This window comes from Rattus rattus, chromosome 2, assembly GCF_011064425.1.
Source record: "Rattus rattus isolate New Zealand chromosome 2, Rrattus_CSIRO_v1, whole genome shotgun sequence".
Lineage (NCBI taxonomy): Eukaryota > Metazoa > Chordata > Mammalia > Rodentia > Muridae > Rattus > Rattus rattus.
Genome location: NC_046155.1, coordinates 223,617,647 through 223,634,050, shown reverse-complemented (window position 1 = coordinate 223,634,050; position 16,404 = coordinate 223,617,647). Strand labels below are relative to the sequence as shown.

Here is a 16,404-nt window from a genome sequence, read left to right as displayed (position 1 = left end):
AGAATGAAGAAACTGACTTAAATTTATCAAAGTGACCCTCCAACAGGCAATTCTGGTTCACCTAGTTCTGAACATACTGCTTGTACCTTATCTCCATAACATATTACTGAAGGTTACACACACAGTGATTATTATCTCTCAAGTTATGTTGCAAAATGAATCGTTGATGTGACACTCTTTACTTGGTAAGTGCAGTATATTTTAGCTAAAGCTAGAATGGGCTGAATTGTGTGCACTCCTGTCCCGTGCCACAGGCTGATATACTGAACCTGAGAACATAAGGTCAATACAAAGTGAGATCAGTGGGCCTCAATCCCACATGGCCAGTGTCCTGAGAGGAAGGTAAAAGGTAGACAGAGATATGTACAAAGGAAAGACAATTTGAAGGCTTCTGGAAGTTCTCTGTGGCTTTCCAGCAGTCAGTATCCAGTTGCAAAAGCCAGTGTGAAACAAGATGACCACCACATGGCACAGCCTAGTACGGATCCCTTTCACAGGACGGAAGGAACAAACCCCACAGACACCTTGATCAGGACTATTAACTTCAAAAGTATAAGATGAATTTTAGTTTTTTAAGTTTCTCACTTGGTAGGTTTCATTATGGAAGCCCTAGAAAAGTCACACATGAAATTGGGCTTAAGTCCTAGACAAACTGTTTTTCTTGAGTTAGCACTGATATTTCGAGTCAAGGTCTAGTTCACTTAGGATCTCATATATAAAAATCACAAACTGACTTCTTCTAATGTCTCTAGGAAACACTAATGAAAGAAAGAAAACTGCCATTAGCTAAGACAGACTTAGGACTGTCTCCGCTTCACTGGCAATGTGATGTGGACCAGCCAGCTGGTGAAGTGACTTGGAGCAGGCAGCTTACTCCCACTGCATAGACATCTTTTTCATGTGTAAAATCAAATAGCTGTAAATTTCCTCTGTAGCTATAATCTTCATTATTAGCAATTAAAATATCTACTAAATACCAAAAAAAAAAAAAAAGCGAAAATGTTTTGATGTTTCCTTTCATGGCCAGTTAAGCAAAATATCTTTGTATAAATCATTTGTTTTAAAACCATCTCTTAGTTTTGTCTTCCGGGAGAAAAGTTCCTATAGCACAACTACTTTCAATAACAATTTGAAAATAATCCATCAACATTGCTTCCAATCAAGCAGATTCCCAATTTCTTATATATTTGGTTGTGAGCCTAGCCTTTAACGGCTGAGCCATCTCTCCAGCCCAGATTCCCAATTTCTAATGTTTGCATTCTATTTCAATCTTTTTTCAGTGCCGAGTAGTGAACTTGTCCATTTGGTGACATCTCCATTTCAGCACTGAGGCGTTCCTGAACTATACTCTACACCTGAAGAAATAGAATCTGAAGGAAGGAGTCTATATTTTTCTGAAGCACTTTAAGTGGTTTTCATCCATAGCAAAGACTGAGAAGCAAGTGCACACAGATCCTGCCCGTATTACACACAATGGCATAGTAAGGAAGGCATTCACAGTGTGGATTACTTTATTTCCGTGTGTGCTCTCCAGACTATAGCCCAGTAGAGTTAGAGTAGCCCTTATTCTTGTTCAAACGGAAAGTCGATAAATGAGAAAAAAAATCCCTAAAGAGGTTAAAAATTCCAAGGCTTAAGATATAACTCCATGTTCTGTGTTTTTAAAAAATCACCAGATATTAAGTGGGAGTCCAGTTCCTCTGTTCTGTGACGCTCGCTTATCCAGTGGTTTTCAAAGTATGGTCCCGGCATCCCTGGGGTCAGTTTAGGGATCTGTGAGGTCCACAAATATTTGTGTCATACTGAGATGTTGGCACTGGCATCCTGAGTGTTCACTGGAGGATTTTAGTAGCTATTTAATGGGAGGCATCATACATGACTACAGAAGGGATGAGAATTTAGCTTTCTTCAGTTAAGCCAAACTAAAGACCTTTGCAATTGTAAAATAATGCCATTCTTCTCACTAATTTCCAAAAATGTTTCATATTAATATTTAATAGGCTTATTGTTGTTACCTTAAATGAGCGAATACCTTTGGTTTTAACCTTAAATTCTCAAGTAGATATAGAATTCAGGAGGCTGTTGGGGGGGCTCTTAATTTCTAATAGTATAAAGATTTCCCATCAAACAGTTTGAGAACCACTGTTCTTCTCCCACCTCAAGCGGTCAAACTCTGTGAATGGACAAGCAGCAATTACCATCCGAAATGTAGGGAAGAAGGAATTCTGACTTTAGAAGCCACACAACTCAAAGTTCTGCCTTGCTGTGCTTTTCCAGCACTAAATATCTCTTTTGATCATGCATAATAACACCTTAATCAGCTTTCAAAATGTGTCACTCCTCTTGTGAAATCTGCCTCATTTTAAGTAACTCCAGGTTGTTGCATACTACTGGGCTCTGTATTCAACTCTACCGTGGTCTGTAAACAGTATTTTACTTATCTCTTCATTCTTTAAACATTAAAGAATCTGCTGAGGCAGAGTAGTAGAGTAATGAATGATAATATGTGTTGGGATCTAACACACTTGGGATTGAATTCTTATTTCCTTATTAGCAACTCAAACTCTTAGCAAGTTTCTTAGGGTGTGGGAACTCTAGTTTCTACATTTAAAATATGGCCAAATAATAAGTATCCTGCTGTCATTTCCAGAAGTTGGAAAGAACTTAGTATGCTGTTCAACATTCAGTGAGTCTCTAATAAATATATGATTAAAAATACATATATTATACCTATTCAATCATACTGTCCCCAGCAGTATAATCACTTAATAAATATTTCTTAAAATGTAGGATAGGAATTTCCTCAAAATACAGAAAAATATGAACTCTGTACAAAAAAAAGGTTAAGTTCAGCTATTTCAAAACTTTCTATTTTGCTAAAAACCAACAGTGTTTCCACTACACCTCTGAATCTTTTCCCCTCCCTTTTGTTGTTGTTGTGTTTTGTTTTTTGTTTATCTGTTTCTGTTTTTTTGAGACAGGGTCTCATTATGAAGCTCTGGGTATTCTGGAACTCACTGTGTAGACCACACCTCCACTCAGAGAGCTGCCCGCCTCTGCCTACAAGTGCTGGGATTGAGGGTGTGTGCCACCACTCCCAGTTTTTTCCCTTCCTCTTAATCTCCAATTATAAAGCTCTCAATAGAGTTTCAAAAAAAACTTATTACTTAACCACATACTCTTTAATTTCTCCTATGACTATTTCTGATCTGTCATTAACTGCTTCATAAACCATAAGGGTTAGGCTCTCTTCTCTGAAATTGCTAGGGACAATTTTCTTTACTTAGGTAGAGCAAAAATTTTTCTTAATATGTCTTCCATGACACATACGACTTTATCTTCAACATATGTATTCTACAATATGGGTACAATTTATTAGAGAATAGAGGTAATATAAAACATATTTTATCTATAGAATATTTCCTAAGGGTGATTATTAACTATTAGCCATTTGTGCTATACCTTAAAGATATGCAGAACACGGTCATTGCCTTATTAATGATCTAATATTTTAAGTCATTTTATGATATAATTTAAGATATATATATACACACACACACACATATATATAGTGATAACATTTCTTAAAACTTAATTTTTTTAAACTTCCTTTTTGTGTTGTTCAAAAGATTCCCTTCTTTAAAGACCTTTAATTATGAACTGAGGGTTGTCTTACCAAGACAAAGGGTTTAAAGCAGTGTGTGTGTGTGTGTGTGTGTGTGTGTGTGTGCTGCTAGTTCCCTGGGATCCAATGCAGTCAGCCTAGGCAAGTGCTCTACCACAATGTTACAATTCCAGCATCATGATATTTTATCCTAGGTGTTTCTAACTTTCCTCTCAACTGTATCACCAAAAGGACAATGACCACAACCTTGCCAGTCCTGGCAACACTGCAGAATAACCCAGTCAAGCATTGTGTTGATACATACTTTGTATTTTAAAATTTGGGAACGGAGACTATCTACTGTATACCTTACAGCAACATGCTGTTTTTAATGTACCTTTAAACACCGCATCAAAGAGCAGACTTAAGCTAATTGCCCTAGAATATTTCGAAACTCGTGTGAAAGGTTGAAAGCAGAGTTGACAAACAGAAAGAAAAATCTATCAGGAAGGCAAAGAAGAGAATTGGAAGGCAATGTATCTATACGAGAATAGTGCTTTGAAAATAAACTTCATTGGGGGTAGATTCCTGAAGGCCCGTGAGGGGAAAAGGACAGGGTCAGAATGAGGGGTAAAGGGCACAGAGAGGGAAGATAAAAGAACTTTTTGACAGTTGGGCCAATCCCTTCGACAAATCCAGAACTACTATCAGTGGGCCCTGTCTGTTTTATGTCACCTGTCACTCCTTTCTGCCAATGGCCCCTTCTAAAACCATGTTGTCACTCACCTCCAAGGACTGTGCCCAGGAAGATGCATTTCTTTTTGTGACGTTTCAGAAAATTCCACATTGATCTCAGCATCTTCAGACCCCGGGTTGTGTGGGTTGCCTAGGGGAGAGGGACTGGCTCACCAGGAAACCGTGTCTTCCGTCAATCTGGCCCGGATCTCTGGCAGAAGCGAGGTGGCGGCGCTAGGTGATCTTCAGAAACCCCAAACGTTTCTTTGCGCAGAGGCTGTAGCCAGAGCGGAGGAAGGGGGCGTGGACTACAGCGGAGCAGCAACGCTTACGGTCCCCTAGCCCCGGCTTACTGATCCGGACCTGGGTCCGTCCGCAAATAGCTCCCGGGTGCCTCGCCTTTTTCCGTCTTCCCGGAAGCAAGGGCCCGCGCCCGCCGCGTTCCGCTGTCCTCTTTCCTCCAGTCCCTTGGCCCGGAGTCTCTGAGAGACGGCGATATGGAAGAGAAAGTGGAGTCCACCACTGTTCCAGACGGCTCGTGCGTGGTGTCCGTACAGGAGACCGAAAAGTGGATGGAGGAGGCGATGCGAATGGTGAGGAACCCGGCAGGTGGATGCCGAGAGTGCAAACTTTCTCCTGGCCACATCCTGACCAGAGTAGTTTGAGCAAATGTGCCTGGCGCGCTTTCTCATCACCATTATATATGGGCTCTCAAAATACCTGAAGCAATAGCTTGTTTTATTCTGGAGGAATTTTCTTTAGCTTTGTCTCATAGTAATTGGAGTTGAGGGAAAATACAGAGACTGTTTGATTGATGTGTAGTATGTATTACAGGGAGCCTTAGCTGCTGCCTGGGGATACGTGCTACCCAAATGCCTACCTTCCTTTCCATGTGGGCACATATTTTCCACATTATTTTATGGTTTGCTCCCGACGCCTTTGAACATATATAATGGAAGGAAGCTGATGTTTCTGGAAGAGGGTCATATCAAAACGTACCCCAGTATAATCCTCACCGATGACGTATTTACGCTTTCTATAATACTTTTCTCTGCCCTTGTATTTCCTTCCCGCAATCCCTTTAGGATTGCTCTTTATGGAGGGCCCCGGTCGTATTTACATGTTTTTCCAAGCTTATTACCCATATGGATGTGCGGCAAGGATATATATGTATGTATGCACAGTCTTTCTGATGCTGGGTTTTCATTCTGTGAACATCATGGAATTTGTTTACATCATTGTGAAGGCCTTAAAAACTAAGCTCAGCCCTTGATGCAGGGATGTTATTTTTGCTTATTCGTTTACAAAATTGAAATTTTCAACGTTTCCTTCTAATGGTTATGGAAGTTCACATTGATAAGAAATTAAAGTCTAGAACATTTAACAAATTATGTAAAAGTTACTTAAAAGCCCTGACCTCAGAGATAGCCCTGCTGATATTTTGTAAGCACCCTTCATATATTTCTGTCCCTGTGAAAACAGAAACATGCTTTCCGCCCCCTCCCCCAAAATAGCATAATTCATTCTTTTTTTTTTAATTAACTTTTTTTTTTTTTTTGGTCATTTTTCTCAGAGCCTGGGGTGGGAGGAAGAGAGCCTTTGTTCTTCTGTTCTTGAGTTGAGAATTTGTTGGTTTAAGGAAGACCAAGTCGCCATTTCCATTTCAGTGGAAGAGCTTTGGCCTCTTCCAAAGAAGGCTAGCTTCTTAAGTTCAAAGCCATGTACCCAGTTAGACCTATTTTGACCCAGCTCTTTTGCATTTGTGACAAGAGAAAGGGACTAACTAGAGTTGGGAGGGGCATTGGAAAATCTGAGATTGGACGTGGGTTTTCAGCTTCGAGTTTTGAACTTGTCAGTAGAGGAAATGCATGCACATTTGTATGTGTATGTGTACTGGGAAGCAATTCCTCTAAATCGACCTCCACAGACCGCTTTCTTCGGGCGTCGCTTTCTCTCAACTGCCACTCCCATTTGCTCAGCCACTCCCTAGCATCCTGGCCTACAAGTCGTGCCTTATCAATTATGTTCTATGTCTCTTTAAGGTAATCCTGTCACTTCTAGTGAGATTAATTTTGCTGGAAGGAAAAAAAAGAAAGGACCCAGAGGCACTAGGTACCAAGAAGCCCAGTACTCTGTTGACCTGGGAGCAGAGAAAGGCTGCCAAGACAAGCAGTGTTCTGGAGCATGTCGGATGCACTGTGGATAAGGCTCTAGGCATTCCCTACCTATGTGCTTCCTACCATGTTGGGGAGTTTTAAAATAAGTTATTATTTGTGCATGTGTATGTGTGGAGAGGGTGCATCTGTGTGTGTGCTCGCATGTGTCGGAGGACTACAGAACAACTTTTGGGAGGAGAGATATTTTTCTCCTTCCACTGTGGGTTCTGGGGATGGGACTCATCCTCACGCCTTCACAGCAAGCCTTGCTGAGCCATCTTGCTGGCCCAGTCTTTGATTTTCTTCTGTATGTTCGGAGCTGCTCTTGACATTGTATCTCCTGACATCGCATTCAGTGGTCCAGGATGCAGGCTCACCAGAAGCCTTATCGCGCATCCCTCCCTCTTACTAACTACTCCCTCTCCTCTTGTCACTCAAACCACTCCGAACCAAAACTCTGATGAAGGGTCTAGTCAGTGAAGCCGTACGGGTTACTAAAGAGGCTTCGGAGAGAGAGAGCGATGCAAAGAACCCAGCACCTGACACTAATAGTTGTTCCAACTATTAATGGAGTAATGACTTTTATTCCAGATGTCTTAGATGGCTAAGTTATTTGACCTCCCTGTGCTTTGGTTTCCTTATCCAATGATGCTCAGTGTCCCTATCACATTCGGATTATACACTAAAGGAATTTATAGTTACAAAATGCTCAAAATAGTCCCAGACCAAACCATGCACTTGCGCGCATACACACACACACACACACACACACACACACACACAGAGCTAGTTAGATTTTCAACCTATGCATCTTGAGATGTAGACATGGCATTACCTCTTAAGAGATCTGTTGGGAGGTACAGTGGAACACTGAAAATCTGAGCCCTAGAAGTCATTTCTTCAAGCCATTGCTTTTCATTTCCGCCGCTCCACCTGAAATTCCTCTGTCGCGGCCTTGACACCACTGACACTGCCTTTCTTTTTGGCCTGCATTTTCCTAGGGTCTTTTACACAGTTAACAGATCTGCCTGACTCTTCATCAGTAGGCTTGCTACATCCTTCTTTAGCTCAGTTACTGACTTTCCCCTTTTACATAATTGTAAGCCACAGGAAACAGCAAAAAGTGTGCACAGAGAGGGCCCAGGCATTCAATGTTCTTCAGTGTCACAGCTTGTCTAACTGTTGCCTCACTATCAGAACCAGGGAAACCTCATTGGAAGACTCTGAAGAACTTATTAAAGTCTCATCAGCTTAGTGTGTGTGTGTGTGTGTGTGTGTGTGTGTGTGTGTGTGTGTGTGCAACATGGATCATAGATTTTTATATTTATTTTTTTTAAAACTTCCAATATATTTTCCAAGTTGGTGTCATCGTTACATAAAATATCCCTAAATTTCCATGTGTCTCTTAGAATAAAAGTTGTGGGAAAGAGTGACATCCAGTCTGATCATTTTTATGGTATTGATACTCTATGGGATCATATCTATAATCTTAGAGAAGCTTAAAAGAATTAATCAAGTAGAAGTTTACCAAGGCAAAGTATTATAGCCAAATATTAACACATGTTATATATTCTCCCACCTCTTTGCAAATATGGGTATCATCTCTGAGAAGGGGCGGCCTTGGTATTTTAAGAACACTGGTCAAAAGCCATTGATTACTCAGGTAATCAATGAGATTAAATGAGGCGCAGGACCTGGGAAGGGAGACATTCCTGAGTTCTCCTTAACACAGACGCCCAGCAGAGAACACAGCACATCACAGTCCAAAGACACCAGCGTTGAGACGGGGAAAGCACAGCTGTGTCTGTTTGCCCAGGTCATTGTCCACCCCTCGGTTCCCTCTGCTGCGTCTGTTTTTATCCACAGCCTTCTGAGCACTGAACGTCACCTCTCAGACTTTCCACTTTGTGTTTCAGGCCAAAGAAGCACTCGAGAATATTGAAGTTCCTGTCGGCTGCCTCATGGTCTATAACAATGAAGTTGTGGGGAAGGGAAGAAATGAAGTGAATCAAACAAAAAACGTGAGTGGAGCACTGAGAACACAGAAGCATACTATGGCCACGGTGGGGCCAGTTGGCAAGACAAGAGCCAATGTGTCCTCTGGGGCAGTTCCCTGCCCACCTCCCGCTTAGTGTGTGTGTGTGTGTGTGTGTGTGTGTGTGTGTGTGTGTGTGTGTGTGTGTGTAGGCTGTGGAACAGTTCCTGCTGTCCCCCTCCCATATGTGTGTGTTTGTAGTGTGTGTGCGAACGCTAGTGCGTGTGCATGAAGGATGCAGGTTGAGGTCAAGATGTCTTCCTCTATCACTTTCCACCTCGTATTGTGAGACAGTGTCCCTCCCTGCACCTGGAGTTCATCAGTTCAGCTCAGCTATTAGCTAGCTAACCCTAGGGATCCCCGCTTCTGTGTTCTGCATCAGTTGTCCATGGGAATATATGGCTGTGTCTGGTAGTCTCAAGGGTTCTGAGAGTCTGGATTCCTGTTCTCATTCTTTCCCTGAAAAAATTACTTAAGAAAACCATCTCTACAGCCCTAGATCTTTTTTTTTTTCTTCCTTTGTAAATTATTATTTTTTTCCCTGATTGGAACACTGATGCAATGACTTTTGTTTTGTTTTAGGTATCAAATTTTCAGAAAAGTTAAACGAAACTGTAAGATCCTAGTAGATAAACTTGCCATTTCTGCATTTGTGACCTTAACCAAAAGCTAACAAAGGGTTACATCTTTGGAATTTCATTATGTTTTCTTTTAACACTTGAACGAAACAAAAGGACTTTTGTTACATCAGCATATCGGCCCAAAAGAAACTAGTGCACCTTGGTAACATTCAACCTGAAAGTTCACCTTTGCTGTTGCAAAGCAGATCTGTTTAACTTACAATGTTCCTTTCTGTTTCTTTAAGGTTTTCTTTTGTTTGTTTAAGGGGGTGTCGAAGAAAGGCCTTCAATGTACAAATTCGAGGGAAGCATAAAAGGATTACAGTGGAGGAAACATTTTCCTTTTTTTTTTTTTTTTTTTTTTTTTTTTGTATTCAATCAAACAAGCCCTCCAAGATGAGCTGTCCTCAACTACCTGTGTTTCAGCCTTGATAATCTGGTGTCATTGTGTGCAGACTGGAAAGTTCGTTGTTTCAGACAATGCTTCTTAACGGTGACGTCCAAGCGGTGTGTCACAGTGGACACATCTGGGAAGTGGAAGTAGGTGAAAGTGCCGTGCAACATTTTATGGTTCTAAAGTACCAGACGGACTCAGGGTAACGTAACAGCAACGTGGTTCTCGTGGACTTTGATCTTTTGTGCTTTGGGAGCACAGAACAGTTTAATTAATTAGCGCTGGGGCTTTGAGGCCTTTAAAGCCCATCCTCGATGCTTAGCAAAACTCCTGTCAGGTAGGAACCCAGACTCACCAGGCAGGTGTGAGGGTATAAAATCATTCACGGTAGGTAGGTAGTACGCATGCTGCTCATGGAGAAGACAATGACGAGTACCTAACAGTTCTGTTTTACATAGTTGCCATGGCACCTGGTTTGTACTCTGTGGTTCAATGGAGTGTGTTTAACATGAGAATTAATGACTGCGTCCCCTGTAACTTTCATTTCTTAGACACTTGGGAGCTAAGCAGGGTTACCTCACTGTCCTGTGTCTTGCATAGAATTGCCTCTTGATTACAGCATGGAAAGGCCCTGGGCCCCAAGTGAGGAGACCAGAATTCTGCTTTGGGCTAAGATACACCCCCCACCCCTACACACACACCCAGTCTCCTCTCCCTGTGTACTTCCAGTGCATGATCAGACAGCTTACTGTGTGTTTTTAGCACTAAGAGCGCATTGAGGAATCTTTTTTTTTTTTTTTCCAGAGCTGGGGACCGAACCCAGGGCCTTGCGCTTGCTAGGCAAGTGCTCTACCACTGAGCTAAATTCCCAACCCCTTGGAGGAATCTTTAGTGTTAAAGTTCTCTTGTATTGGTGCAAAGCCAGAACAGTGCATTCTCCTGTGAAGCCCTTCTGTCCCCGGGTTTAATCACTCAGTCTTCTTCCTGTCTGCCAACACCGATCACAGCATTGTGGTCCAATGCTGTCGGGCTTTTCTGACCGTGCTCCAGGTCCCAGGAAAAAGAGTACCTTTCTCTTCTCCTCACTCAGTGTCCTGCTGGTGGAGGACCAATTCTGATCACATAAAATTTAGTTGGCTCGTTTAGGGCTAGGATCCGGTATGACTTGTCCACAAATGCTGTTGTCACTGATACTATAAAGTATCCCATAGAGAATCTGTGGTTTGCATTACGCTATTTCTATTTTTAACTGTTTTGTTGATTTTTTTTTTAAATTGGCATGCAAAGTAATGCGTTTCTTGGTGAGATTTTTCTACACGCTCTTTGGTGGCCTTCTTCTCCCAGTCTCAGGTTTCAGCCCCTCTCCAGCTCTTCCTGTTCTGCTCTCTTGTCCCATGTCTTCTGTTGCCCTCTTTCTGCTGTTGGTTAGATGGTTGGCTGGTTGGTTGGTTGGTTGGTTGGTTGGTTAGTTGGTGGGTTGGTTAGTTGGTTGGTTGGTTGGTTAGTTGGTGGTTGTTGGTTGGTTGGCTAAGTTGGTTGCTGGCAGTTGCTAGTTGCTGGTTGGTTGCTGGTTGGGTTGGTCTCTGTGTACCCCAGGCTGTCCTCAGAACTTACTCTGTAGACTGGGCTTGGCCTCAAGCTCAGAGATCTGCCTAGCTCTGCCTAGGAATAAAGTGTGTGTCACCACCACCCGGCTTGCCCCACCCCCCTTTTTAATTCTTTTTCCTCTTTCCCAACTTACACTCCCTTAACAACTCTTATCCCCCTCTCATGGTTTTATGATTTGTACCCCTGCATGTATACACTTATGGAATGCACATGTATGAAAATTTAAATCTCGGTTCCACCTTTGAGAATAAAACTTGGCGGTATCTGTTGTTCTAAGTCTGGGATACTTCTGGGGTTGGGGAAATAGGTAAAATTACTCGCTGTGCATGCAAAAGGTATCTGAATTTCAGTCCCCTGCACCCACATAGAAAACTAGGTGTGGCCATGGAGGGGCCTGCAGAGCTGAGGGAAGGCTAGACTGGAGGGTATCCAGGATTGCTGCAGCCATGCCCAGATTCAGTGAGACTCTCTTTTTAAAGGAACAAGGCAGAACGTGATGAGACGGGACCCTTGACGTCCTCCCCTAATCTCTGTATGCATGCAAACGGGTGCTCATACTTTTCACATAGTATATGCGTACTTTGTGTGGTGCTTTGTATAAAAAATGGCCCCAGCTTGGTTCCCAGTGGGTGAACTGTTTAGGAAAAATTCGAAGGTGTGGCCTCATTGGAGGAGGCATGTCAATAGGAGTGGGCTTTGAGGTTTCAAAAGCTCAGCCAGACCCAGTCAGGCTGTCTGTCTGTCTCTCTCTTTCCTCCTTCCTTCCTTCCTTTCCCTTCCTTCCTTCCTTTCTGCCTGTCTGTTTGTGTTTCTTTTCTGTCTCTGTCTCTTTTCTCCCTGTCTCTCTCTCTGTCTCTGTGTGTGTGTGTGTTGTGTGTGTGTGGTGTGTGTATGTATGGTGTGTGTGTGTGTGTGTGTGTGTGTTCTTTCTCGGGTTCTCTGTCTGCCTGCCTGTCTGTCTGTCTGTCTGCCTGTCTCTGGCCTGTGGATCGGGATGTAAGCACTGTGGGGTGTGTGTGTGTGTGTGTGTGTGTGTGTGTGTGTGTTCTTTCTCGGGTTCTCTGTCTGTCTGTCCGTCTGTCTGTCTCTGGCCTGTGGATCGGGGTGTAAGCTCTCTGCTGCTGCTCCAGCACCGTGTCTGCCTACCTGCTGCCTTGCCCACTGCCGTGATGATCGCGGACTCACCCAATGAGACTGTGAGGCAGCCCCCAGTTAAATGCTTTCTTATATAAGTTGCCCTCATCGCGGTGTCTCTTCACAACAAGGTGTAGCTGGCAAAGACCCTGCCGTTCTGTCATCCCTTCCTCCATTCTGTGCAGAGTTTCCCTTGCTGCGCAGAAGCTCCTAAAGCTCTCAACTACGTGCACTGTTAGAACATCTTCTCAGAAAGCTTTTGCCTGTGTCCATCTCTTGAAGTGGTTCCCAGCTTTCTTCTAGGGGTAAAGTGTTTCAGATTTTGTATTAATACCTTTGATCCATTTGACATTGACTTTTGCGTAGGGTAAGAGAAATGTGTTTAATTTCATTCGTGGATGCAGATATCCATTTTTCTCAGTACCATTTTTTGAAGAGGCTGTCTTTTTTACAATATATGTTTTTATACGTATCAGATATCAGGTGGTTGCAGCTATGGAGATTCATTGCGGGTCCTCTATTCTCTCTCACTGATCTCTATGTCTGTTTTGTATTATGGCTGTGTAGTGTGATTTGAAGTCAGCTATTGTATTTGTCCAGAATTGTTCATTCAGCTTAGGATCGCTTTTACTGTTCAGAGTTTTATGGTTGTTGTTGTTGTTGTTTGTTTGGGTTTTTTTTTGTGATTCCATATTAAGGTTAGAATTGATTTTCCTAGTTTTGAAAAGAATGCCATTAGAATTTGCATAGGGATTGCATTGAACTTGTAGGTTGCTTTTCGTAAGACCACTGTTTCTGAAGTATTAATTCTGCTAATCCCTGCTCGTGAACAGTCTTCCTGTTTTCTATTTCCTTCAGTCTCCTCCTTGACTGTCATAAAGCTTCCATTGTGGTGTCAAGGGCTTTCACGTCACTGACATGACTTTTTACTTTTAGATATTTTAAAAAGCTATTATAAAGGTGAACTTTTCCCCTTATTTCTTCCTTGGATAGTTTGTTATCGACCTATAGGAAACCTACCGTTTTCATCTGTGCTGATGTTCTACCCCGCCACTTCTCTGAAAGTGTCACATGTGAAGGTTTTCTGGCAGAATGCACAAGGCTCCTCCTCTTGTCATCCAACAATGATGTCATTTCACCCCTTCCTCTCTGACCTGTGTCTGATTTCTCTCTCTTGACCTACTGTTCTAGCTAAAACTTTGGGCAGCACATCGAATGAAAGTATAGAAGTTGGTTTTTATGCTTTGAGTTGGAAGACATGTTTTAATTTTTTTTCCTCATTCAGTTTATTCCCTGTAGGCTTGCCATATATGACAGTTATTATGTAGTCCCTCTGGTCTTAGTTTCTTCGGGACTTTTTATCGTGAAAGTGTATTGAAGTTGGTCAAATACCTTTTCTGTCTCTGTTGAGATTGTTCTGTTATTTATGTCTTTAACATTATACCGGGGTTGGGGATTTAGCTCAGTGGTAGAGCGCTTGCCTAGCAAGCGCAAGGACCTGAGTTCGGTCCCCAGCTCCAAAAAAAAGAAAAGAAAAAAAGAAAAAAGAAAAAAAGAACATTATACGGTATATTGCATTTATTGATTTGTATACGGTATATTACATGTATATGACGAGGCACCGTTGCGCCTCTAGAATGAAACCACTTGATTGGTGTGGGAGCTACTGCGTTTGCCTTAGGTTTGTCAGTATATTGAAAGGTTTTACATCTGTGTTCATGGAGAAAGACGGTCTATGCTTTTCTTTCTCTGCTGTACCCTCATGTGGTTTTGTTACTAGGGTAAGACTTGCACTGGGGGAGTAGTTAAGTAATGTTCTTTCCCTTTTTATTTTGTGGAACAGCTTGAGGAATATTAGTAGTAGGTCTTCCTTAAAAGTTGAGTAGAATTTGGCCGTGAGTCCATCCAGTCCTGGGCTTTTCTTTGTGGGATACTTTTGGTTACTATTTTAGTTTCATTGCTTGTTATACATTTAATTTGTCTACATCTGCTTGGCTTAATTGTTGGTATATTAACATGTGTTTAGAAATTTGCATTAAGTTATTTTTAAAGGTTTATTTATTCATTTATTGATTTATTTATTTTGCGTGTGTCTGTGTTGTGTGACACTATACTGGGGGGCGTTGCAGCGAACAAATGTCTACTCACCTCAGATAAGGAAGCAACAGACCAAAAGTACGGGTGTCACTGAAGTCCAGCTTGGCGGACCAGTTAACATTATTTGGGTTACTTACAGGAAAGCTTGCCCCAGTATGGAACCTGGAAACTTGAAGCTTGTTGCACAACTTGCAGGCAGCTCAGCAACTTGGAGAACTTTTCTTTCAAGTACCTTAGGCATTCAGAGCCTCTTTCAAAGCAAAATGGCTGATCTAAGCATGTCTCTTATCAGCCTTACTGCTTATATGCACTTGAAGACAGAGGGGGATATCTAGTATATCTAGTCAGTTTCAGGGACTTCCTGAAGCCTTTGAGTTGTTTACTTCCTGAGTTTAAAGAACTTTTCTGCAAGATGGAATGTTTCACATCAACCTAAAACATCCTGTGTCTTAAGAAACTCACATCTAAGGTAGAAAACTTTATCTGTGCACGTGTGCGTGTGTGCACGTGTGCATGTGACTGCATGCCTTTAGGTACCTTCAGAGGCAAAAAGAGGAAGTTGGATCTCCTGGAACTGTTCACTGTAGTTACACACACTTGTGGACCACCCAGTACATGTGATAAAAACTGAACTCTGGTCCTCTGCAAGAGCAGCAAATGTTCTTAATCTTTGTGCCTTCTTTCTACCCCTGCATTAACATCATTTTCATCGGAGGAAAGAAGAGTGCCTAAATAGCATCGTGCCATACTATGCTTGGTGTGGCCCAGATTGCTCTTGGCGCTGTAAAGGAGGAGATAACTCTAGTTCAGACATGGAGGATCCAAAGTTTGCTTAGACCCACAATTAGTACATCCCTGTCAGGATTCAAATTTCAGTGCAATTGATTCCATATGCTGGGTGATTTCTCCTGTACTATCCCAAGAAGCATGTGAAGTCTCAAACGTGTGCTTAGTTAGGGTCTGTTGCGCTGTGAGGCAAACGTGATGACATTCCGGTAAGCTCAGTAAAGGTTTGCTTGACGGGGAGGTCAGTTGAAAGTCTATCTGAAACTGGAGCATAAACTTATGAAAATTGCAACCTTCCATTAGAATATTCAGAAATGGTGGATATATTTTTTTTTGTGACTTATCCCCTCTGTAATATTTTCATGAAAAACAAATTTCCCCAAGGTCCACAAGGATTTCAGTAAAAACACAGCAGGGTTTGCATAGTACAGGGGATTAGGCATCCGTGTTGGTGAGGTTTCATATTCGCACTGGGGAACCGCTAAGGGCGTCCTGAAACCTGTGTCCTAATACAGTCAGACGTGGTAGGAATGCTTCCCAATTGACTTTTTGCACACTTTAAAGACACCAGCTGTATTGTATGAAACAAACAATATCAATGCCTCTCTCTCTCTCCCTCTCTCTCTCTCTCTCTCTCTCTCTCTCTCTCTCTCTCCCCCCCCCTCTCTCTCTAGGCTACTCGGCATGCTGAAATGGTGGCCATTGATCAGGTCCTGGATTGGTGTCATCAACATGGACAGAGCCCTTCGGCGGTATTCGAACACACGGTGCTGTACGTCACTGTGGAGCCGTGCATCATGTGTGCCGCTGCCCTGCGCCTCATGAGTATCCTTTGACTTCCCAGCTTCCTGCCTTTCCCTCGCTGCCTCCGGGCAACGCATGGCCAGACGCGCAAGCCGTCGTTCTCCCCTTACGTTGTTTGTTTTTCTCTTTAATGTGAAGAACCGAACCCAGGCTCTCGCACAGGCTGCATCTGCTTATCCCCGAGCCATAGCCTTCCCCAGCCTTCAGTCCCGTCACGTGTGGAAACGGCGTTATGAAACACTGCACAATTTAGCCAGAAACGGGAAAAAACGGTTTCTACCCAGCAGAGTTACCTATTCTTTCTCTGTGTCGACAGCCAAGAAAGAATCGGACACTTAAGCTAGGGGAAGAAGAGCTCAGAACTAACTTAAACCCGTCTGTCAGGATCCATTCAAATTAAGGCAGAGCCTGGAGACATCCTGAGGAAGATG

At 42.6% G+C, this 16,404-nt stretch overlaps 2 protein-coding genes across 2 annotated transcripts in view; one reads left to right on the top strand and one right to left on the bottom strand.

Annotated features, from left to right (window-relative positions):
• The window catches only part of Pex3 (peroxisomal biogenesis factor 3), a 44,194-nt gene extending 39,475 nt beyond the window's left edge, over positions 1-4,719 (bottom strand). Inside the window, exon 1 of the mRNA XM_032894970.1 lies at positions 4,391-4,719. Coding sequence (XP_032750861.1) covers positions 4,391-4,463 — 73 coding nt within the window. The 5' untranslated portion in view covers positions 4,464-4,719. The remainder of the gene's footprint in view (positions 1-4,390) is intronic.
• Positions 4,720-4,776: 57 nt separating this feature from the next.
• Adat2 (adenosine deaminase tRNA specific 2) overlaps positions 4,777-16,404 on the top strand; it is an 18,578-nt gene continuing 6,950 nt past the window's right edge. Inside the window, exons 1-3 of the mRNA XM_032896399.1 lie at positions 4,777-4,932; positions 8,412-8,516; positions 15,844-15,994. Coding sequence (XP_032752290.1) covers positions 4,837-4,932; positions 8,412-8,516; positions 15,844-15,994 — 352 coding nt within the window. The 5' untranslated portion in view covers positions 4,777-4,836. The remainder of the gene's footprint in view (positions 4,933-8,411; positions 8,517-15,843; positions 15,995-16,404) is intronic.